At 39.0% G+C, this 23,765-nt stretch overlaps 1 protein-coding gene across 1 annotated transcript in view; it reads left to right on the top strand.

The window, feature by feature from the left end:
- Positions 1-23,765, top strand: part of SMC3 (structural maintenance of chromosomes 3) — a 50,952-nt gene that overhangs the window by 5,146 nt on the left and 22,041 nt on the right. The window contains exons 2-13 of the mRNA XM_054033765.1: positions 3,564-3,639; positions 5,993-6,031; positions 6,907-6,974; positions 8,906-8,977; positions 9,160-9,239; positions 11,745-11,823; positions 13,499-13,616; positions 15,895-16,070; positions 16,291-16,371; positions 18,032-18,196; positions 18,818-18,939; positions 19,626-19,839. Coding sequence (XP_053889740.1) covers positions 3,564-3,639; positions 5,993-6,031; positions 6,907-6,974; positions 8,906-8,977; positions 9,160-9,239; positions 11,745-11,823; positions 13,499-13,616; positions 15,895-16,070; positions 16,291-16,371; positions 18,032-18,196; positions 18,818-18,939; positions 19,626-19,839 — 1,290 coding nt within the window. The remainder of the gene's footprint in view (positions 1-3,563; positions 3,640-5,992; positions 6,032-6,906; positions 6,975-8,905; positions 8,978-9,159; positions 9,240-11,744; positions 11,824-13,498; positions 13,617-15,894; positions 16,071-16,290; positions 16,372-18,031; positions 18,197-18,817; positions 18,940-19,625; positions 19,840-23,765) is intronic.

The following is a 23,765-nucleotide window of genomic DNA, read 5'->3' as shown; positions in this document are numbered from 1 at the left end:
TGACCAACTTTCTAATTTGTGAAAATCGGACATTGAGCACTGGAACCTGCCCTGCCCCCTGCTTCTCTTTCCCACCTTCACTTGCTGCCTCTCTCTACCTCCTTCCCTTTGCCAGCTGAGCAGGGCTCTGGGGGTGGGGTGACTGGGACAGGGCGGTGGAGGGAAAGCCACACTACAGGGGTGGAGGGGTAACTGCAGCAGGGTGGGGGAGGGAGAGCCACGCTTGGGGCAGGACGTAGGAGCTTCCGGTATCCCTCTCCTCTGGAGCCATTCCTGTGTGCTCCTCCAGGCTCCAGCAGCAGCTGCTGCTCTCCGGCAGCAGAAGCTGGTTACCGTGCTGACCGGACACGATCAGGTTCCCTTTTCGACTGGACTGTCTGGTCGAAAACTGGACATCTGGCCACTCTAGCTCCTACACATAGTTATAATTACCTATTTGAGAGACAATTATAATTTTCACAATAACATGGCTTCAATTGGCGGAATAAGCTAGAGGGAGGAAGATGAAGACGATACTAGCGCTGTTTCTTCTACAAGTATTCTCACTAAAAACTAGGCTGGAGAAATGTTTTTTTTTTTTTTTTTTTTTTTTTTTTTAAAGTGGATTCTACTATAGTTTTTCCTCATGTCCTCCTTTTTGTCTCTCACTTCACCTCAGTCTATTAGGCAGAAATGTCCTCTTTACTGGGGGAGTTGAAGGAATCTCCTGCTGGTGGCCCAGGCCTCTGTTTGCCAGAAGCTGGGAATGGTGACAGGGGATGGATCACTTGATGATTACCTGTTCTGTTAATTCCCTCTGAAGCGCCTGGCATTGGTCTGACCCAGTATGGCCGTTCTTATGTTCTTTTGTAATTGGAGGGGTTTGCTTGAGATAGACACGTACTACAAAAGCTGGCTGAGTTTTTCTGGTATGCAGAGCCAGTTTTAAGATACAAATACCCTATGCACTATATTTTACTTTAGCTTACCAGACTGAAATCTCTACTACACCTAAGGAAAAAAAATGTGGAACTGACAGTATATCTGAGGTTTGTTGTGTTGTTTTAGCTGTGTTGGTTCCAGGATATTAGAGAGACAAGGTGGGTGAAGTAATGTCCTTCACCTGTAGAAATTGGTCCAAAAAAGGTAAGCTTTTTTGCTACACAGAGCTTTTCTTCAGGTTTAGGAAAGGTATTCAGAGGGCTGGTCTACGTTGCGGCTTAAGTTGATGTAAGTTACGTCGCTCAGGGGCGTGAAAAAAATCACCCTCCCTCCCCCCCGAGCGACGTAGCTTACATTGACCGAACGTATGTCTACACCACGTTATGTTGGCAGGAGATGCTCTCCTGCCGACCTAACTTCCGCCTTTCGGGAAGGCGGAGTACTGAAGTTGACGGGAGAGTGCTTTCCCATTGACTTACCGTGTCTTCACCAGACCCACTAAATGGATACTGCTGCATCGATCGCAGCCACGCTCATTTTAGCGGGCCAGTGTAGACAAGCCCAGAGTGTCACAGCTAAATAGAAGATGGAACAGATTGCTTATCATAAGTAGTTAACACACCTTCTAAGGGACCATTCATGATGAAAATCTGCCATCTACAGCCTGGCCCTGAGATACCACAGAATAAGCTCCAAGGAGAAAATCTGCGATACACACTGTAACACACTTAAAATACTTTCACCAAACAAGGACATTCCACCAGAAAAGTAGATTGCATCATGGAATGGGCCATCCAAATACCCCAAGAGAACCTGCTTGAATACAGGAGGGAAAAAACCCTCTGTCCGCTTACTCCTAGTTGTCACCTATCACCCCATGCTTGAATCCATACAGGTTATCATTAAACATATACAACCCGTACTTGATGAGGACTGCATCCTGAAAGAAATCTTTCCTAAATCTCCTCTTTTGGCCTTCAGAGAACCCCCAGCCTTGCCCAGCTCATCATCAGAAGCAAGCTCCCCACAAACTAGGACCCATCAACTCAGAGCAGCACCAGACCCCTGCCAGAACAACAGATGTAAAACTCGCAGATATATCTACATTGCTACAATGATCACTACCCCCCAGTCCCATAATACACGTTTCAGAATCCATGGGTCCTATACATGCCTATCATAACATTTGCACTAAATGTCCCAATAACAAATATGTGGGTGAAACCAGACAATCAGTATGCACTTTAATGAACTCACACAGAAATGTAAGACAAAAGCACCATGTCACCTGTGGGCAAACAATTTTCACAAAATGATCACTCTGTATCTGACCTCTCAGTTCTCATCCTCAAAGAAAACCTGCACAACATCTTCAAAAGATGAGCCTGGGAACTTAAATTCATAACTCTCAGGTAGATACTAAAAATCATGGGGTTAATAAAGACACTGGATTTATGGTTTATTACAATAATCTGTAAACTCTTAACTCCCTTTTTTGTCCTATGACTGCCGGGCTGTTAACAGGACACTTCACCTTGAATGCTCCTTTAGAGTATATGTTAAGTACTTATACTTAACAATCTGTGTACTTTCCCCAGACCTGGAGAACCGTTCTGTGCAGCGAAAGCTTGTCTCTTCACCAGCAGGAGTTGGCCCAATAAAAGATATTACTGCTCCCACCTTGTCTCTAATATATCTGAGAGATATTTTTGAACTTACTGATTTGTCTCACACCTTCAGTTAATCCTTTTCCTGTAGTTTTTGTGCAAATGTATTAGGTGAGCTCATTTGGCCAAATTTTCTTCCTGCCTGTAAAGTACTTGGACTACTAGCACCAAGTAAATAATGAGCAACAATTTGTACATTTTCACAAAAAGGTTAACATAAATGGTAGAAAAGGAAGACTGATTTTATTCCATTTGAAACTGGCAGACTTCTTAACGTTGAGAGGCTTTGATCTTTCTCACTAGTTTTAGCACTACACACCGAAAAAGCTTAACTGAGCATGTTTGTCTACTTCCTAGATAGAAATAGGTCTGTTATCTATAATTTTTACATGCAGCCACTGCTCTACTTAGAGCTTGCAAGTTGCACTCTTATGCTAAATATGCTAATTGGGGTATGAAATTAACTTAAAAAAAATTCCTGTCCTGCTAGCACTGAGCCCCTGACTTTTTTTACTCTAATCTGTCATTGTGTGTACATCCTTTCATGTTGCTTTATGCTGTGACAGCAAGGCTGAGTTTATTTGAATATTTCCTTATTTATTATTCTTTGACCTAGATGTGTACAAGTGTACCTTCTGTGATAGAAAAAAAGCTACTCATAAACTAATATTGGGGTGAGAAGTGTTTTTTTTTTTTTTTTTTAACCTCACCCTTAATTTCTTAAAATGTACTTGGATCTGAACTGCAAGACTGGAATGAAAAATTACTATATGTATTGTGATTTAAAAAAAAAAATAGAAACCTATTTATTTGAGTTACAAATTTAAAATCGTGTACCTCTTTAAAAAACAACAATACTAACTACTCCCGTCTTTGGTGCTTCCCTTTTTTACTAAAAAAAAAATCGGCTTATGAACGAGTATATATGGCAGTTTCCTTCATTTTTTAAGATTATTTAACTTGTTTATCCATCAGGTGATCATTCAGGGATTTCGAAGCTACAGAGATCAAACTATTGTAGATCCTTTCAGTTCAAAACACAATGTCATTGGTAAGTTGTTCTTATAAACATACTACCGTGTGAACTAGCATTACCTCATTATTTTTGATCAAGGGTCAAGTCAGTGGTATTTATGATTTTTGATAGCCCTTCAGATTTCAGAGGCAGTTGTATACCTATTGACTAAATTTGAAACTGTTCTCTCCGGTATTACAGGACCCTTTCTACTTGCAACAAATAGAATTATTATGCTTTGCAGATAATTTAATTTTAATTTTGCCATAATGACTGTTCATTGGCTCTAATCTTGCAATAAGATTCAGTATAGGAGTGGACCCCTCCACCTGTAGTCAGTGAGGCTCCAAACAGACCCAGGGTTCACCTGCATGGAGCTTGTTGTAGGATCAGGGTTGCAGAATACTTGAAGTATACTGTGTCTCATGAATTATATTCTGGATGTCAGGTGATACCTCCTAAGGTTCAGCCTGATTAAAATACTTTGAGGAGTGTTACGTATTCTGCCACTTAAAACTGACAGACTTGAAAGAAAAATGTCAAAAAATGAGTAGTAATATTGTGGTCAAATAATGTTTAATGCTTCCAGTGTTAATATATACCAAAGTGCAAAATCTAGTAGAAATGAGCTGTTGGTAATTTAATTGTATATTTAAGGGGCTGAGTGAATTCATACATGCACATTTAAAAAATACAAATTATCTTTAAGAACTGCATATACTGTGACTAATTATAAAAGAGGGATCATTATTTACACCATTTGTTCATAGAAAACATTTAAGGATACCACCTGTCCTCAAATTGGAACATGTTTTTATTTATTTTCCTCATTATCTTCCTAACGTGTAACTAAAATATAGTTATTTGCAACAGGTCATAGAACAAAGCTGGCTTAAAAAAATTCCCTATCAAACTGGATTCTTAAGTGTTAATTGTTTAAATTTAGCTATATAAATTGTCACCTGATAGTCAAGTGTAATTTTCAAATGCAGTTGTTTTTGTTGATTGGTAAACACATTGGTTTCCTTTAGAGCAGTACAGGGCAGTTAGCAATGGTTTTCTCTTGCTTTACTTCTGAGAAAATAATTTCATACAATTGGAATACTGTATGTTTAAAATCATATAATTCTTAATGTTTTAGTAGTAATTTTACTATATAACCAATCACTTCTACTGGATGATTGATCATGTACTGTACGTTAGTTTAACTCCTCAGTTATTTCAAAGTAAAACTTCCGAAGTGCATTTGTCCCTTTGTGTTGAGTTGTAAATATGAGTTGGTTTTCATTTTCCTTTGTTGCTGTTTTAAATAGGAATATTTAGTCCTTTCAGAGTTGTGTAGTTTTCCCCATCAGACTGCTCTAGCCCTCATTAACCCATCTTATTCAATTATTCAGTGATTCTAGTTGTTGAATGGAAAATGACTCTAAGAAATTATTTTCTTAAAGTACTGAGTTTTTTTTCTTTAGTTGTCAGTGAATTTTCAGCCACGTAATAAAACTACCACATTAATTTAAGTGTGGTCAAGAGAGGCTCTGTAACCAAACTGTAACTGTGGGTGAGAATGGAAGTGTATTGGCATAGTTGCGTGTCAAATGTCACTGTGCCTGCTCATGTCACATGCTTCTTGAGTCTCACTTCAATGAGAGTTTAAAAAAAAATCATCCAGACAATGTTTGTTTTTAAAAGAAAAATGTAGTCTTACCATTATTTCTCTCTTAAAATGTCATATCAGTGTGAGAGGAATATTCACAGGTGTTGATTTGATTATATGAAACTATTGTATGTGTATTGGTTTAAACCTTTTGGCTTATACCAATAGTTTTGATACCGTTGAAACTTAATTAAAGCCGTACTCTTCTTGCTGATGCATTCGTTTCTTTGCAACTGACAAGTTGAGGACTTACAACAAATATCTATGTGTGGGATCAGTCTCAGCATATAGACATAAATCTACTTTTGTAAAATATGAGGGATTTAAATTGAGGGATTTAAGAAATGGATCCAGGGTTAAAAACTGATGTAACCTGGCCAAAAGTAGTAGTAAAAATACAGAGAATGATGATGATAATCTGAATTGATTTAATATCATAACTGTTTTGGGGATAAAATGCTCTTTCATAGGTTTTGTAGATCACAGTAATGTCTCTGTTGTGGGGCGGGAGGGAACTGGGGCTAGGTGCCATTCTATCTTGTTCAGGTAATGACTCCCTGATCCATCCTGCTAAAAGGTGGTTTCATTCCTAGAAGGTTGTATTTTGTCTAGATCTACTAAAGTTGAATTCTTAAATTCATTGCCGAAGTTTCATGTATTGCCATACCACTTACTTAATTTATTTAAATTCCTGAAAACTTCTGAATTTATAACTTTGTTACCTTTCGTATTTAGTGGGAAGAAATGGATCTGGGAAAAGTAACTTTTTCTATGGTAGGTATTACTGTTGCTACATGTAACAACTAAATGACTGTGACTGAAAAACCATAAACTCTTTTTTGTCAGTTTTACATTATGCACTTATTTAATATTCAGTTTCTCCTGTGTATGTCTTTTACATTGCAAAAGGGGGGCAGGGATGGGAAAATCTTCAAAAATAGGAAGACAGGGAAAATCAGGCAAGTGTAGTACCAGTGACTTTTTTTAACACTTTTAACTGAGTAAATTCTAAGTTGTCTGTGTCATATAAAAACGAACACCAGAGTATTTTAGGTGAGATCATGTAGCTCTTTTTTGGCAGATGTGATGCTTCCCCATTGTGCTTTATCATTTTTGACTGTAACTTGTGGGACTAGCAATATAGTGTAGATTGCTTACTATCACTTATGCTGTCCCGAGGCTACATCTACACCTGGCTTTTTTGGAAATATTTATCACCTTTTCTACATCAGTGTTGCTCAACCGATAGCAGCTGTGATGGTAGTATATACAAAGCTCCAAGTGCCTCTTGGATTTTTAAGCACTGTGTATTCTAAACCTGCTCTGAGCAGGTCTACATGACATGGTAGAAATCCAGGTGGCTCTCAGATACTTGTTTACATTACTATTATTTCAGCAGTTCATTGCTCTGGGATTAGCAACAATGGAACATTTTTCAGAGCAAGGCCAAATAGACAAGGCCAAATGACCAGGCTCCAAGAACAGTTTATTTTAAAAATGAGACACTGTGATTTAATGTTTACATATTACTCTTAATATATGAGCTAAAGAAGGATACAATTTGGTTATAAAGAAACATACTGAGTACTGCTCTTGAAAGAACAGAACTTTTGTACCACTACTTTTTTTTCTTTTTCTTTTTATTACAGCAATTCAGTTTGTCCTCAGTGATGAGTTTAGTCATCTTCGCCCAGAGCAGAGATTGGCTTTGTTGCATGTAAGTGAAGATATTTTAAAACAAAACAAAATGATGTAATATGTGTTAAAGTATTTTGTTGTTGTAAAGTCGGCAACTCACTGAAATGCAAATACTTAAAAACAGCTCTTGTTGAAAGCGTGCATAGCAACTTTTCCTCTCTGCCTCCCGGCAAAAGTTATTTTGCTTTACATTAACATAATTTGCCTTTTTGTAACATGGCAAGGGAACCACTAATTTCCTAAATAAGTAGTACAAAATTCTCCTATGCATTTCAGTGTTTAATAGGGAATGTTCTTTTCAGCTTATAGACCTAACTGTTCCCTAATACAGTCAATCAAGAAAGTTGCAGTACTACAAATTACCAATGTTATCAGTATTTGTTTTTTTAAAAAAATATTTGGAGTTCCATATCTTCAACCTTATTAAATGTCTACGACAGTGCAGCAGAAAACTGGATATTATACTCTTTTGGCACACAATTATACATCTTATATAATTCCTGCACTGTAGACAGAGGACACAATGTACATACGACCTTTTGAGCTGTTTCAGAGTAACAGCCGTGTTAGTCTGTATCCGCAAAAAGAAGAACAGGAGTACTTGTGGCACCTTAGAGACTAACAAATTTGTTAGAGCATAAGCTTTCGTGGACTACAGCCCACTTCTTCGGATGCATATAGAATGGAACATATAATGAGGAGATATATATACACACATACAGAGAGCATAAACAGGTGGGAGTTGTCTTACCAACTCTGAGAGGCCAATTAATTAAGAGGAAAAAAAAAAAAAAAAAAACTTTTGAAGTGATAATCAAGCTAGCCGAGTACAGACAGTGTGATAAGAAGTGTGAGAGTACTTACAAGGGGAGATAGTCAACGTTTGTAATGGCTCAGCCATTCCCAGTCCTTATTCAAACCGGAGTTGATTGTGTCTAGTTTGCATATCAATTCTAGCTCTGTAGTCTCTCTTTGGAGTCTGTTTTTGAAGTTTTTCTGTTGTAATATAGCCACCCGCAGGTCTGTCACTGAATGACCAGACAGGTTAACCTATCCTTGTAACAAACCCCGATGCCAACTCTGTCCACATATCTATTCAAGTGACATCATCATAGGACCTAATCACATCAGCCATACCATCAGGGGCTCGTTCACCTGCACATCTACCAATGTGATCTATGCCATCATGTGCCAGCAATGCCCCTCTGCCATGTACATTGGCCAAACCGGACAGTCTCTACGCAAAAGAATTAATGGACACAAATCTGACATCAGGAATCAAAATACTCAAAAACCAGTGGGAGAACACTTTAACCTGTCTGGTCATTCAGTGACAGACCTGCGGGTGGCTATATTACAACAGAAAAACTTCAAAAACAGACTCCAAAGAGAGACTACAGAGCTAGAATTGATATGCAAACTAGACACAATCAACTCCGGTTTGAATAAGGACTGGGAATGGCTGAGCCATTACAAACGTTGACTATCTCCCCTTGTAAGTACTCTCACACTTCTTATCACACTGTCTGTACTCGGCTAGCTTGATTATCACTTCAAAAGTTTTTTTTTTTTTTTTTTTCCTCTTAATTAATTGGCCTCTCAGAGTTGGTAAGACAACTCCCACCTGTTTATGCTCTCTGTATGTGTGTATATATATCTCCTCATTATATGTTCCATTCTATATGCATCCGAAGAAGTGGGCTGTAGTCCACGAAAGCTTATGCTCTAATAAATTTGTTAGTCTCTAAGGTGCCACAAGTACTCCTGTTCTTCCTTTTGAGCTGTATACTTCTCAAGTTTATTTTCAGAAATGTAAGTTTGAAAATTGTCAAATAAGCAATGTGTATATAAATACTTTGGAGTCTTTGAGAAATCAAGAAAAATATACATTTTAAAAATCAGTTTAAAGAGGGAGTAGTCTAACCAAAATAAATATCTTTTTTTCTTTAGGAAGGCACAGGTCCTCGTGTTATTTCAGCATTTGTGGAAATTATTTTTGACAACTCAGACAACAGGTTACCAGTAAGTTTTAAAAACATTTCTAGAAAACACATCTTCTCATTAGACTACCTTCTTAGTTATTTGAATCTTCATTAAAGTAATTCTCTTTTGGTTCAGTTTTAGTGGACGATACTGTAAATACTGTGGGTTAATCATAAATGACTGTCACAGGCAGTTAAATTTGTCCTTTTTGTTTTCTTAAGATTGATAAAGAGGAAGTTTCTCTTCGCAGAGTTATTGGAGCCAAAAAGGACCAATATTTCTTAGACAAGAAAATGGTGACGTAGGTACTTCTTTTCTTCCCCCCAAATGAACTGAATACACAATATTGTAAAGTGTAGTGGAATCATTCAGAATGTGTATTTGTTTATATCTTTAGATTGAATTAATTTATAACATATGAGTTCCTTTGCCAGCAATATTTAATACCAATAGAGTCTGCTAATAAATCTTTATTTTTAGTCCTTATATAATATCTGAATTGTGAGTGGGTTGAATTTGATATCCATTTAATTTCATAAAAGAAAACTTCTGTGTATTTCCAAAAGTCACCATTCTTTTTTCAAAAACTAAATTGACATTTATTTTGAAATTTAAGTATTTACCATTTGTACAGTTTGAACATGAAGCAGCCATTTTCTGCATGACAAGTTAGGGGTCTCATTCTACAAATACTTATTTCAAGAATAATTCTTACCAGTAGGCCTGTTCAATGGGATTAGGCCTAGTAGATTCACTATTCCTGCTAGTGCTTGTATGTTGAGGCCGAAGGACAGGAAGGGAATAACTCCATTAGATTCAATGGAAGGAACAATACTTTTCTATTTTTAAATTGGAATCTGTTTTGAAATAACTTTTTTTATATGCCAATTTTGTTTTTTCTTTAACTATTTTTTTTTCTTCCTAGGCACATGGCTTTTAGTAGTTTTAAACTACATATAACTAGCATACCTCAAACTTCCACAAAGTAGTTCCGTCTTCTTTCCCCTTCCAGCTCCTCAAAGGCAAGGTTCTCTACTTTAACACCAAACTGCACTGACTTCTGTTCCACACAACTATCTTGTGAAGTTAGTGGAATTGTACAGGTTGTAAATAGCACAGAATTTCATTCCTAGTCCTCTGATCCCAACCACGTATGCACTTAAAGCCTTCTCCTATCCTCCTTTGTCACCAGGAATGTACGGCTGCCAATAGAGAGAGGCATATTTGGTATGATTGGTGGCGATGTGGAGCACCTTGTCTGGGGTTTCAGATTGTGCTCTCAAACTCCTGTATATGATCTGTATATGAAGAAAATAGTTATTGAAAAACAAACCTTTATACAGTGATAAGAGTATTTCAAAATAGATTCCAACTTGCATACAAACAGCAATACTCCTTCCCCACCTCCCCACCCCTTCCTCCTGTTGAATCCAGTAGAGAGATTTTATGGGAGTGCATGTGTGTATACTAACTTTTTATTTTTTTTCATGGAACTTTATTTACTCATGGAAGGTTAGATGATAAATCTCTTGAGATTTTTCCTTTATCTGAATTCAGCTCCCCCCCTTTTGGTCTTACAGGGTTTGAAGGCTGTCAAATTTAAGGGCCATTCTTATCACTTGTAAACTTTAAAAGTTTCTCTAAAACTTTTTTTACACTTAAAGATGAATTTGAGTGCTCATGAAAGTGAGGATTGATATTACTAACCTGAGGCAGTCATAGCAGGGGCGCTGTGTATTCTTTCTAAACTTGCTTTGCCAGTAGTCCTCAGTTCTCACCAGCTATTCCAGGCATCTCTTTCTCTTGACTGGACACTTCGAATCTTGCCGCATTAATGGGACAAGGGATTATGTGAATAAATAGGGTCTAGAAAAGACTATTTTCACCTATGACTACCAAAATTTGAATCTTAACCTCCAGAGTTGAAAGATTAGTGAGTTAAACTACAGTAATGCATTAGCAATAACAAATCCTTTTTTAAACTTGGCTTACAGAAAAGAAAATGTAGTATCTTGTTTCTCTTGTTTAAGTTTTATTGTTTAGGTATGAAGACAGTTGCCCAACAAAGCCAGAACTAGGTATATTTTTATTCTTAGTACCGCTTCATGTTTAAATTGCCCGGTAAAACTCTTTACCAAAATTGGAAGAAACTAAGTGTAAAATTCTAATATTATGAGCTATATTGGCATATGACACTTTATTTTAAAACGCCTATGTTAAACTAAACTATGGCTTTACAATTTTTCTGACAACTCAGCTCTTCTCAGTATGGCTAACACATGCTGATGTCTGCGCTCTTCCAAATGGTCATACTTCTATATCGCTTCCTCTCAGTGTTTTAGTAGACATCAGCTGGCCTAACTAATTATTGGATAGTGTTAATGCTTTTGCATTAATTATATAATCCGCAGCAACTTGCTTTTAATAACTGAAAATGAGAAGAAAAGAAGCAAAATCTTATGCTAAATTCCAAATAATTCTTTGTGGCATCAGTTTCTCTGTTACCTGTACTAGTCGCTGTTGGTGTGGAGTGCCTTTCTTAGTCGTAATCTCTTCCCAGCCCCATATATCTTGCTTAGTTTCTTTCTGTTTTCATTTTCTCATTTATTGTTTATCAGTTTAGGTTTTAATACATGATTAGATATTATCATATACAGAAACTTCTTTAAAGAGATACCCTAATGGAGAGCATGCACCACAAGCAGTATTCATATGTGTAGGTTTAGTACTGATTTGTTGAGGAGTCATGTTTGTCAAACGTAGTTATTTAAAAGTATACTTACTATTTGAGAAATGTTATTTACAGGAAAAACGATGTGATGAACCTTCTTGAAAGTGCTGGGTTTTCTCGCAGTAATCCCTACTATATTGTCAAACAAGGAAAGGTAAGATTGCTTATCAAAAAGCAAAATTAAATCACTCGTTTATAAAGAAAGTTCAGACTTTTTGGAGGACTACAGTTTAACTTAATTATTGCAAATGAATAATCAGGCTTTCTTTTTACTTTTAAACAATATAGAAATGACTAGTTTTTCCTGTGCACTCTTATTTTGCAAATGATTCCTCAGGGTACGGCTCCTTTATATAGAAATAAAGTAGTTGTAATTAGAAAGAAAAGTAATTCTGTATTCCTCCATCATTCTGATTAGAAGCATCTATTTTATAAGCGTTCCTGCATATAATGTTGTTGTAATCGACCAGCTTTATTTAAGTACAGAGAAAATTCAATCATAACATGTGCATCAATGTAGCTTTTGAAATCCTTGATTTCCAAGAAGAGCCCTGAAAATAATTAGTATCATTTTTTGTTTGTATTTCTATACGTTATATTTTCCAGTTCAGAAAGTTTTGGAAACTTGTTTTACAGAATTGTCAGTATTGAACCTGTTTGACTTTCATTGTGGGGCAAGACATGTTTAACGGCTGAATCTGCCAATTATCTATATTGATAATTTTGACTTCATAATCCTAAAAATAGTTCTCTTGACCAGTTACTGAAAAACTCATTTTATCTGCAAGTACTTTACTGACAAGAAAAACTGAAAAAATAAGAGCAATATTGATAATTCCCATTTAGCAACACAGGATATGTTTTTGCTATACAACTGAATTTGCCAAATGGAGGAACAAATAAAAAACTTGAGTTAGAAAGTAACTCTGTACTAGTGCAGGAGTCAGCCCACATGGATCCTATCGCAGGTTAAAAGTCAAAGTAGATTTACTAGTCTTCATGCTCTGTATAAATTGAAAACATTTATCTACAAGCATACCATAAAGATGCAGCAACTAAAATTCTTATGAAGAATGGTGATAATTCTAGTGAAGAATAGTGAACCTGACGTGGTATTAATTACTAAAAGCCCATACACCGTTTCAGTAATGTTAGAGCGCCAGGTGCTGGTGGTGTGAAGTACGACTGCAGTGTGAGCTGAGGTGTGGTGGTGTGTTTTTTTTTTGACATAATACATTGAAGTACATGGCCTTCTGGAGATAGGGAAAGTAAGAGGTGATTTTGCTGCAGCAGAATATTAATGCTCATAGTTGAGTCTCTGTGAAAATCAGTTAAGCTGATATATTATCTCCCTTTGAAGTCCAAGAAATACTAACTTATACTAGGTTTCAGTAAAGTCTACTAGTATTTGAATGTAAAAATGAATTACAAGTAGAATCATAAAAGTATACAACTTCCTGTCTCTTAAAAAGAAATTGATGTCTCAAAAGGAGGAAAATAGGGTAAATTAGAATTTCTAATCTTCCTGAAAAAACCCAGTCCTGAAGAATTGTATCCTTAAGCAAGTATATATCAGAAATTGGCAGGGTGGGTTTTCAGCTGAATGTTTCATACTAGCTTGATTTTTAAGCATATGATACCTGACTGGAAAGTGTTATCAGGTCTGTTGGTAAACAAAGTGAGAATTAATGAAGTTCTGTTGTAATTAAACAGTTATAAGAGACATGCCCTGTACTAGATCTCTTATGTGATGTTGATCATTATTACTATATAAGGAACATGATGTTCAAAATGTAATCTTGTAACTTTTTGTTTTCTTGAATTCTTAGATCAACCAGATGGCAACAGCTCCTGACTCTCAGAGATTGAAGTTGTTAAGAGAAGTAGCTGGTACTAGAGTATATGATGAGCGCAAAGAAGAAAGTATTTCTTTAATGAAAGAAACCGGTAAAAAATAATGATCTTTATCACCTGTGTTTCTTTTATATAAGGAATGTCCTGGTTCGTGCCATAGTAGTTGCACTAATTTCAAGGGTTTATAACTTGCTTGCTAAAATTAATTCTTTGATAAATGTTTAATACATTTAATAATTTAAATTATTTTACATTTTTTCTTTCACTCCAAAGATTCCCAAAGGGCTTCACAAACTCTATAGAACATCTACACATGTAACCTACTGCTAGGTTGCAGGTAGCAGTTAACCAGTACACAGCATGCTGCACCAAAGTGGTGGAAGGGGAAATTTTTATCCACTGGCACAGCCAAAATAAGTAACATTAAAAAAACACTTGGGTTATGATGCTTACAAACTTAAAAAAGCCAAAAAATTCAAAATTAGGGCCAGAGTATCATATATTCTTCAGCCATGAAATTTGCTACTGGGTTGTGCTCCAGAGTCAATTTTTACTTTTTAAAAATTATATTTCTAGCCCTTATTTGTGGACATAACTTGAACATGCAAACTGGCATTGATGTCTTCCTGAGTCTGCAGGAATCCTGAAACAATAGCTCTAACTTTTGTGAACTTCCCCGTTCATTTCAGTCAGGGACCCGTGGACTCCACAAATGCAGAATTTGACACTTTTTTCCAAGATGCCACAGAAATCAAATTTTTTTTACAATGGAATTCACTCTTGCTATAAACAGACTTCCAGTGTTTGGTTCTATCTTCTGGTCCTGGCTGTAGCTGTCTCATGTTCTCTAGCTTTCCCCATGAGTGGGAGTTAATTGGTTTACTATGTGTTCTCCCTGCACTGTTCCATGGAGCCAGAATTAGAGCCTAATTTTTACTTAAGGAATGGGGGAGCTAGAAGTGCAGGCTGGCATGCTGAACTGCATGAAATGCAGAACAGCTGAGGTCCAGGAGCCAAATCTATGAAAATGGCTCCTAGCTGACCCCTTCTCGGGTATACATGGGGAGGGGTTCTGAGTTTTTGGCTGCCTGGACCATATCAGAGTATTCAAGGCCTAGGAACTGGAGCTAGGTTGCCTGATGAACATTATGCCAAAAAAAAAAAAAAAAAAAACACCCTCTGAAATGATTGGTTGCTTTTACAGTAATGGATGACTTCAGCTATGAGCCATAGTTGTTTGCATTTGTGGTGGGGAGTGGCAAGAGAATAGATCAGTGTTGTAGCTGGATTTAGCTGTGGTTGTCATGGAATTTGGTCTCATTATTCTGGGGAGTACGTGGCCCCTGGTTTTAAGGCAACAGTTACACTTTCAATTCATGTTCTGATGCCTCTCTCTCATTCTCCCTCTCATTTCCCTACCTTGCCCATTTTCTTATACAGGTTGAACCTCTCTAATCTGGCACTCCCTGGTCCAGCAACATAGATTCATAGATTAATAGACTCTAGGACTGGAAGGGACCTCGAGAGGTCATGGAGTCCAGTCCCCTGCCCTCATCTGTGGTCCGACATAGGCACCGACTCTGTGGGTGCTCCGAGGTTGGAGCACCCATGGGGAAAAATTAGTGGGTGTGGAGCATCCACCGTGGCCAAGCTCCCCCCTTCTCCCATGCTTACCAACTCCTCCTCCTCCCTCCCAGCGCTTCCGGAGTGCCGCAAACAGCTGATTCGTGGCGTTCAAGCTCTGGGAGGGAAGGGGAGAACCTGGGGCTGCCATCGGAGCCCCCGGGCAGGGGGCCAGCAGCCTGGGGATGCTTTAGCACCCCACACACCTCTACTTTCCACACCTGTGGAGACCTGCTGGCACTCTACATTAACCTCCTGTGGTTCGGCAAATTCTCTGGTTCGGCGCCGGTCAGGTCCCGAGGGTGCCGGACTAGAGAGGTTCAACATGTACATCCAAAACAAACAAAAATGCCAACAATCCAGGAATACTCAATGGACTAACAGCTCTATCTCCAAATTGTCTGGCCTTTGTCTTTCATGATCTTCATGTTGACTAAATGTAAAGTCCCAGCGATGGCTTCATTCTGTTACATGTATGCTCAGAACAGTGGCCCATTAACTATCCCCTACTGAGAAACAGAAGTAGAGTTGGAATAGCATGAGCCTTGGAAGATGGGAATTTTTGGAAAGAGGATGTGTCTGAAAATTATTCCAGACCTAGATCTTCATTTCAGTCAATCCGTTTTTTTCAAATCAAAAGCTTTACTTACGAGTCAAAGATATGAGAATGACCTAAAAAGAAAAACAAATATTCTGAATATAATAATAATTTAGTTGCCATCCTTTTCTTGCTTCTCATGTTCTAAAGAGGGTAAACGAGAGAAAATCAATGAGTTGTTGAAGTACATTGAAGAGCGATTACATACCCTGGAAGAGGAGAAAGAAGAGCTAGCTCAGTATCAGAAGTGGGATAAAATGAGGAGAGCATTAGAATACACCATTTATAACCAGGAACTCAATGAAACGCGTGCTAAACTTGATGAGGTAAAGCATCTTATTACCATTCATTGCATATTTCCTTTGTTACAGACACTTAATATTTAAACGTACATAGTTTTGTATGGACATTTGCTTAACCTAAATAGAGTAGTTAAATTGTGACATTTTTAGGCTCATTAATGTACCAAATTAACATTTTTTTTCTGAATCGATGAGTGATTAAAAAAAAGGAACTTGTTAATTAAGCAATATTATTTCTGTACAGCTTTCCGCCAAACGAGAGACAAGTGGAGAGAAATCAAGGCAGTTGAGAGATGCACAACAAGATGCTAGAGATAAAATGGAGGTAAAATCTAGAAGCAGTGTACTGACATGAGCAACTCAAGGTTTTTGCGTTGACTATATGTAGTCTAATTGCCTTGAAAAGTCTTTTGGGTCACTTTTTTTGTGTGTGAACATTTCAGTCTGATGTCTCAAATCTGAGTGAATTTAAACACAGACTTTGGAGTTATTTGATTATTTAATGCCAATCAATGGAAAATGGATCCTGTCAAACCAATTTTTATATATATATAATATTTATTTATTTATTTATTTTAATGCGATCACAGGTTTGATTTATAAAGGTAGTAGTGTTGATCTAATATTTTTAGATTTCTGTGAGGCATTAGAACAACAGAAAATTAACATGGCACACAGTAAATGGATTGAAAACTGGCTAACTGATAGGTCTCAAAATGTAGTGGTAAATGCGGGATCATCATTGAGCGAGTGTGTTTCTAGTGGGGACCCTCAGAGATTGGTTTTTGGCCTTCTGTTATTTAACATTTTTATTAATGACCTGGAAGAAAACATAAAATCATAACTTAACATTTACAGACAACACAAAGATTGCGGAGTGGTAAATAATGAAGGACAGGTCAGTGATACAGACTGATCTGCATTGCTTGGTAAGCTGGACCCAGACAAATAATATGCCTAAATGCAAATATATACATCTAGGAGCAAAGAATGTAGGCCATACTTACAGGATGAGGGACTCTATCTTGGGAATCAGGATCCTGGAAAAGGTTTGCAGTTCGTGGTGTTTTATCAGCTGAACGTGAGCACCCAGTGCAACGCTGTAGTCAAAAGAGCTAATGTGATCTTTGCATGCATGAACAGGGGAATCTCGAGTTGAGTAGAAAGGTTATTTTAAGTCTGTATTTGGTACTGTTGCGACTGCTGCTGGAATATTATGTCCAGTTCTGGTGTCCACAATTCAAGAAGGATAGTGATAAATTGGAGTGGGTTCAGAGAAGAGCCACGAGAATGATTAAAGGATTAGAAAACATGCCTTATAGTGATAGACTCAAAGAATTCACTCTACTAAGCTTAACATAGAGATGGTTAAGGGGTGACTTGTTCAATCTTACAGGTATCTACGTGGGGAACAAATATTTAATAATGGTCTCTTCAGCCTAGGAGAGAAAGGTATCACCCAATGTAATGGATGGAAGTTGAAGCTATACAAATTCAGACTGGAAATAAGGTGTACATTTTTAACACAGAGTCATTAGCCATTGGAATAGTTTACCAAGGGTCATAGTGGATTCCCCATCACTGACCATTTATAAATCAAGGCTGGATAGTTAAAAAGATGTACTCTAATTCAAAAGGAATTATTTTAGGGAGCTCTATGGCTTGTATTTTACAGGAGGTCAGACTAGATGATCACAACGGACTCCTCTGGCCTAGGATTCTGAGTTACCCTATGGGTGTTCCTAAATTTTAAAGCAAATTAAACAATCAACTTATTTCTAAGGTTAATTTTAAAGATTTTTGGACTTCATATTGTGGTGACTATTTTTCTTTTCTTCTCACATTCTCTTTAATCTTAATGGTTAAATAATGAAGCTGTCTTGTGCTAATTCCCTTAATGGGTACTGAAATATGGATTAGATCAAGCTGTGATAGAAGGTTTGTGTATGTTTAAGAACATATATTACATACTTCCGTTTGTATAGGATATTGAACGACAAGTTCGAGAACTAAAAACAAAGATTTCAGCGATGAAAGAGGAGAAGGAACAACTCAGTGCTGAGAGACAGGAGCAGATTAAGCAGAGGACCAAATTAGAACTTAAAGCTAAGGACTTGCAAGACGAACTAGCTGGCAACAGTGAACAAAGGGTAAGAAGCAGCTGCAAGAATAAAATGTACAAATTCACTGTTTTGTATGGATCACATTTTTGGCTATAACTTATGCGTGTATTATCAGTACTAAGGTATTATGACACCTACTAATAGATGTAAGATTTAATTACACTGGAAGAACTTCACAACAATACAAGAGTTCTGTGCTCTGAAGTGCATAGCACACTTTTGAGTGCTGTAAAACATAATAATAGATCAATTATTTCTTTCTACCTCCATATTGTAAAATCAACTAGCTGTAGTCCTCATCCTTTTCAATCGTATGGTAAATACTAAAGGGAGGATGTTGTGAATCATCTGAAAGAAGATTATTCAGTGTAGCAGTACTGAGTACAACTGTTTGGCCTGTATTGATCTTTGTTACCCTCCTAGTGTAGCCTCACCTTCTCAAACCTTGCTGATTCAAGGTTGCTCCTGAACCTACCTCAGTCATGTGTCAAAGCAGTGTAGTGTCAGACAAGCAGTGGAGTCCATTTAGCATTTTTACAAATATTAAAATATGCCCCAGAAATGCCCTACTATGTTCACAAATTTAATGATTATACAAAGTTGATCTACTTAGTTATTGGTATTAAATATTACTTTGTTTATTTTTAGAAAAGACTGTTAAAGGAGAGACAGAAGCTTCTTGAGAAAATTGAGGAGAAGCAGAAAGAGCTAGCAGAAACGGAACCCAAATTCAACAGTGTAAAAGAAAAAGAAGAGCGAGGAATTGCTAGGTCTGTGGCTCACCATACAAGAAATTAAACCATTTTAGAAGGAGCAAGGAGTAATGCAAAAGCAGTATATAATGAAAATTGTAAATATATTACAGATGTTATAGAGTGAGAGAATGCATTTGAGTCTAAATGTTTTTTTATTGACAAAGAAATGCCCCTTTCACCAATTAATTAAAAAATAAAATAAAATATAAAAAGCACACACATTCGGTGCTTATGTGGCCCTGCGTTATATTTGCTTGTTGCTTGCAGAGGCACTGAGTTTGAAGATAATGGTTGTTTCTCAAGAACCTTATTAAAAAAGCTTTTTTGAAAGAATCAGTGTTGTACTAGTGAACAAGGAGGCAAAGGAAGTGAGGATCTTTTGCTTATTGGAAAAAGGCAAACTTGATAAGTGAGAAGGAACTTGTTTTCAAGCTTTAAAAAAGCAACCCAGGGAGAGTAAGTGAAAATTCAAAACAAAAGTAAATTGGTGCCTCTTAATTGCTTTGCTCATTTTAAAGTGTTCTCTGAGATGGTTGTATAGCTTGCAAAAAAAAAAAAAATTCAAATTGTCGTTTGACCACTGTTAACTGTTTAAAATTAAGTTGATAGTACTTTGTTCTTGAAGATCTTCTGAATAAAATCTTAAAATGAAATATGTTTGACACGTTATTAAGAAACTTATTTTTCTCTCTCTTATCTAGACTAGCACAAGCTACCCAGGAAAGAACAGATCTTTATGCAAAACAAGGCCGAGGAAGCCAGTTTACTTCCAAAGAAGAAAGGGATAAGTGGATTAAAAAGGAACTCAAGTCTCTAGATCAGGCAATCAATGACAAAAAACGACAGATTGCAGCAATACACAAAGATTTAGAAGATACAGAGGCTAATAAAGAGAAGAATCTGGAGCAATACAGTGTAAGGAGTTCTGAGTTATTACTGCAGAGATGTTTTGAGAGAAAAGACTAAACCAGTGGAGGGCAACCTGCAGCCCACCAGGGTAATCTGATTGCAGGCCATGAGACATTTTGCTGATGTTGACTGTCTGCAGGCACCGCCCCCTGCAGCTCCCAGTGGCCGTGGTTCTCTGTTCCCGACCAATGGGAGCTGTGGCGGCCAGTATGTCCCTGCAGCCCCTTCGCCTGCAGGCGCCACTTCCCACAGTTCCCATTGGCCGGGAATAGAGAACCGCGGCCACTGAGAGCTGAGGGGGGCGGTGCCTGCGGACGGTCAATGTCAGCAAAATGTCTCGCGGCCTGCAATCAGATTACCCTGATGGCCGCAGGTTGCCCACCACTGGGCTAAACTCTATGTCCATAATTGGATTTGTTTCAATGAATGAGTTTTATTTTTATTTAAAATCTAGAGGACAAGAGAGGGTCTTGTTGTGTCCTGCACTGTTATAAATGTTTGCATGCTAACACTAATTTTAGAGTCCTGTTCTCAAATATTTTTCTTCAGCACCATATATTTCTTTTTTCCTGATTTTGGAGGGAGACAGAAATTAGCTAGACAGCATTCAGCAACATCCTCTAAGAGAGCATGCCTATTTATTGTTTCTGCCAGTTAACAACACTCATGGGTAATTTGATCCAAAATTTTTCTTAAGTCTTAGAAATATTTCTGTAAATTTTTTATTTAAAACAAAACCACTATTTCTTCCATGCAAGATGCATTTGATTTTGCATTTGGCTTGAGAGAGTGTTCCTTTGGACCCTGTTAGATAATTGTACAAGTCTTAATATAGGCTAAGCACTTTGCATGCAATAGGAATCAGTTTCCATCTGCACACAGGAAAAGAGGGACTATCTTGTGTTTTAATGAATGTGCTCTTTGTTACTCAAAACATCTGCTTTCAAAATCTTCTGTGTGATGCTGTATGCTTTAGGGAAGGGTAAGAATTTGGAGAACACTGAATCCTAATGCCTAAGAGAACTATTGGTGCAGAAGAAGTTTCCTTAAATTCTGCCAGGTACTCTGTGCTACTGTAGTATTAAAGGAAAAGTTCTTTAGAAAAAATTAAGAAATTATCACCATTATGGAGTCTGATCATTCACTTCACTAAAACTCTGGTGTAAGACGTGGAGGAGGATCAAACTTAAATAAAGTGTGTGGGGTATTTATGCAGTAGATACATTTTCATAGGACTGGAAGGGACCTCGAAGTCATCTAATCCAGTTCAGTCCCCTGCACTCGTGGCAGGACTAAATATTGCCTAGACCATCCCTGACAGGTGTTCGTCTAATCTTCTCTTAACTCTCCAATGATGGAGATTCTGTAACCTCCCTGAGCAATTTATTACAGTGCTTAACCATCCTGACAGTTAGGAAGTTTTTCCTAATGTCCAAACTAAACTGCCCTTGCTGCAATTTAAGCCCATTGCTTCTTGTCTATTCTCAGAGGTTAAGGAGAACAATTTTTCACCCTCCTCCTTGTAATAACCTTTTATGCACTTGAAAACTGTTATCATGTTCCCCCTCAGTCTTCTCTTCTCCAGACTCTAAACCCAATTTTTTCAGTCTTCCCTCATAGGTCATGTTTTTAGACCTTGAATAATTTTTGTTGCTCTTCTCTGGACTTTCTCCAATTTGTCCACATCTTTCCTGAAATATGGTGCCCAGAATTGGACACAATACTACAGCTGATGCCTAATCAGCGTGGAGTAGAGTGGAACAACTACTTCTCGTGTCTTGCTTACAACACTCCTGCTAATACATCCCAAAATGATGTTTGCTTTTTTCGCAACAATGTTACACTGTTGACTCATATTTAGCTTGTGATCCACTGTGCCCCTACGTCCCTTTCCACAGTACTTCTTCCTAGGCAGTTATTTCCTATTTTGTGTGTAACTGATTGTTCCTTCCTAAGTGGAGTATTTTGCATTTGTCTTCATTGAATTTCATCCTGTTTACTTCCGATCATTTCTCCTGTTTCTCCAGATCGTTTTGAATTTTAATCCTATCCTCCAAAGTGCTTGCAATCATGAGGAAAACCTTTTCTCTATCATGTTGCCAACGACACTCTGCATACATTATCAACTTTGTGGATATTATTTATGAAAATAAATTCTTATCTTTCACATTGGGACTTAAAAGCTTCTGTGAATATTTTTGTTTATTGTCTGGTGTAACTTTAGTCTTTGAGGCCTGTTTCTTTGCTTTGTTCCTCCTTTCTTATGGCCTTTAGTACTGCATGCTTTACTGTTTCCAGTTTAAAGCTAAATATCAGTTGTCACTCTGCAACCTTGTGTGCTTTGTTAGATTTTTATTTTTATATGTCTCTCTTGAATTGTAATTGGTCTTGCACAGATTTAAGCCCTACAGCCTTGTAAGGGTGTGCCTATTTAATATGAACCACTTATAAATTACCTTTATTCTAGGGTTACCATTCGTCCGGATTTACCCGGACATGTCCTCCTTTTCGCGCTAAAAATAGCGTCCGGGGGGAATTTGTAAAGCACTCACAATGTCCGGGATTTCCCCCTCCCCCGGCAGAGCGAGCGGCTGGGAGGGCTGCAGAAAAATCCCGGGCTGGACTCCTGAGCAGCTGTAGAGGAGCCGGAGCCGCCCTGCATTCTGAGTTGGCCTCTCCTGCAACCCGGTCCGGCAGCACTGTGCAGGGCCAGGGACCGGGTTTTGTTGTGCAGGGCCAGGGACCGGGTTTTGTTGTGCTGGGAAGCGCAGCCACGTGTCCGGCTCGGCTCGCACAGAGCCCAACACCCTGTTCTGAGCAGCAGGGTAAGGGGGACCGGGGGCAGGAAGGTTCTGGAGGGGGCAGTCAAGAAACGGGGGGGGGGGGGGGGGCTTTTGGGGGGGGTGGAGAAAGTTTTGGGCAGTCAGGGTACAGGTAGGGGGTAGGGTCCTGGGGGGCAGTTGGGGGGGGTCTTAGGAGGGGGCAGTTAGGGGACAAGGAACAGGGAGGCTTAGGGGTGGGGTTCTGGAGGGCAGTTAGGAGCAGGGGTCCCAGGAAGGGGCAGTCAGGGGACAAGGAGCAGGGGGGTGGGGAGCTGGGAGTTCTGGGGGGGGCTGTCAGGGGGCAGGAGTGGGGAGAGGGATCGGAGCAGTCAGGGGACAGGGAGCAGAGAGGTTTAGATGGGTTGGGAGTTCTGGGGGGGAGCTGTCAGGGGGCAGGAGTGGGGAGAGGGATCGGAGCAGTCAGGGGACAGGGAGCAGAGAGGTTTAGATGGGTTGGGAGTTCTGGGGGGGGGGCTGTCAGGGGGCAGGAGTGGGGAGAGGGATCGGAGCAGTCAGGGGACAGGGAGCAGAGAGGTTTAGATGGGTTGGGAGTTCTGGGGGGGGCTGTCAAGGGGGCAGGAGTGGGGAGAGGGATCGGAGCAGTCAGGGGACAGGGAGCAGAGAGGTTTATAGATGGGTTGGGAGTTCTGGGGGGGGCTGTCAGGGGGCAGGAGTGCGGAGAGGGATCAGAGCAGTCGGGACAGGGAGCAGAGGGGTTTAGATGGGTTGGGAGTTCGGGGGGGGGGGCTGTCAGGGGGTGGGGAGTGGTTGGATGGGGCGTGGGAGTCCCAGGGGTCTGTCTGGGGGTGGGGGTGTGGATAAGGGTTGGGGCAGTCAGGGGACAAGAGGCAGGGAGGCTTAGATAGGGAGTGGAGTCCTGGGGGGCAGTTAGGGGCAGGGGTCCCAGGAGGGGGCAGTCAGGGGACAAGGAACGGGGGGAGGGTTGGGGGTTCTGGGGGGGCGGGAAGTGGGAGGGGCAGGGGCGGGGCTAGGGCGGGGCTCCTCCCGTCCTCTTTTTTGCTTGCTGAAATATGGTAACCCTACTTTATTCTAACATGCAGAGGGAAACTAGTTTCTACTTACTTCAAAACAAGGATTTCATTTTAGACC

The sequence above is a fragment of the Malaclemys terrapin genome, chromosome 7 (genome assembly GCF_027887155.1).
Source record: "Malaclemys terrapin pileata isolate rMalTer1 chromosome 7, rMalTer1.hap1, whole genome shotgun sequence".
In the NCBI taxonomy this organism is placed as follows: domain Eukaryota; kingdom Metazoa; phylum Chordata; order Testudines; family Emydidae; genus Malaclemys; species Malaclemys terrapin.
Note: the sequence above shows the minus strand (reverse complement) of the source record. Positions and strands in the feature narration are given on the sequence as shown.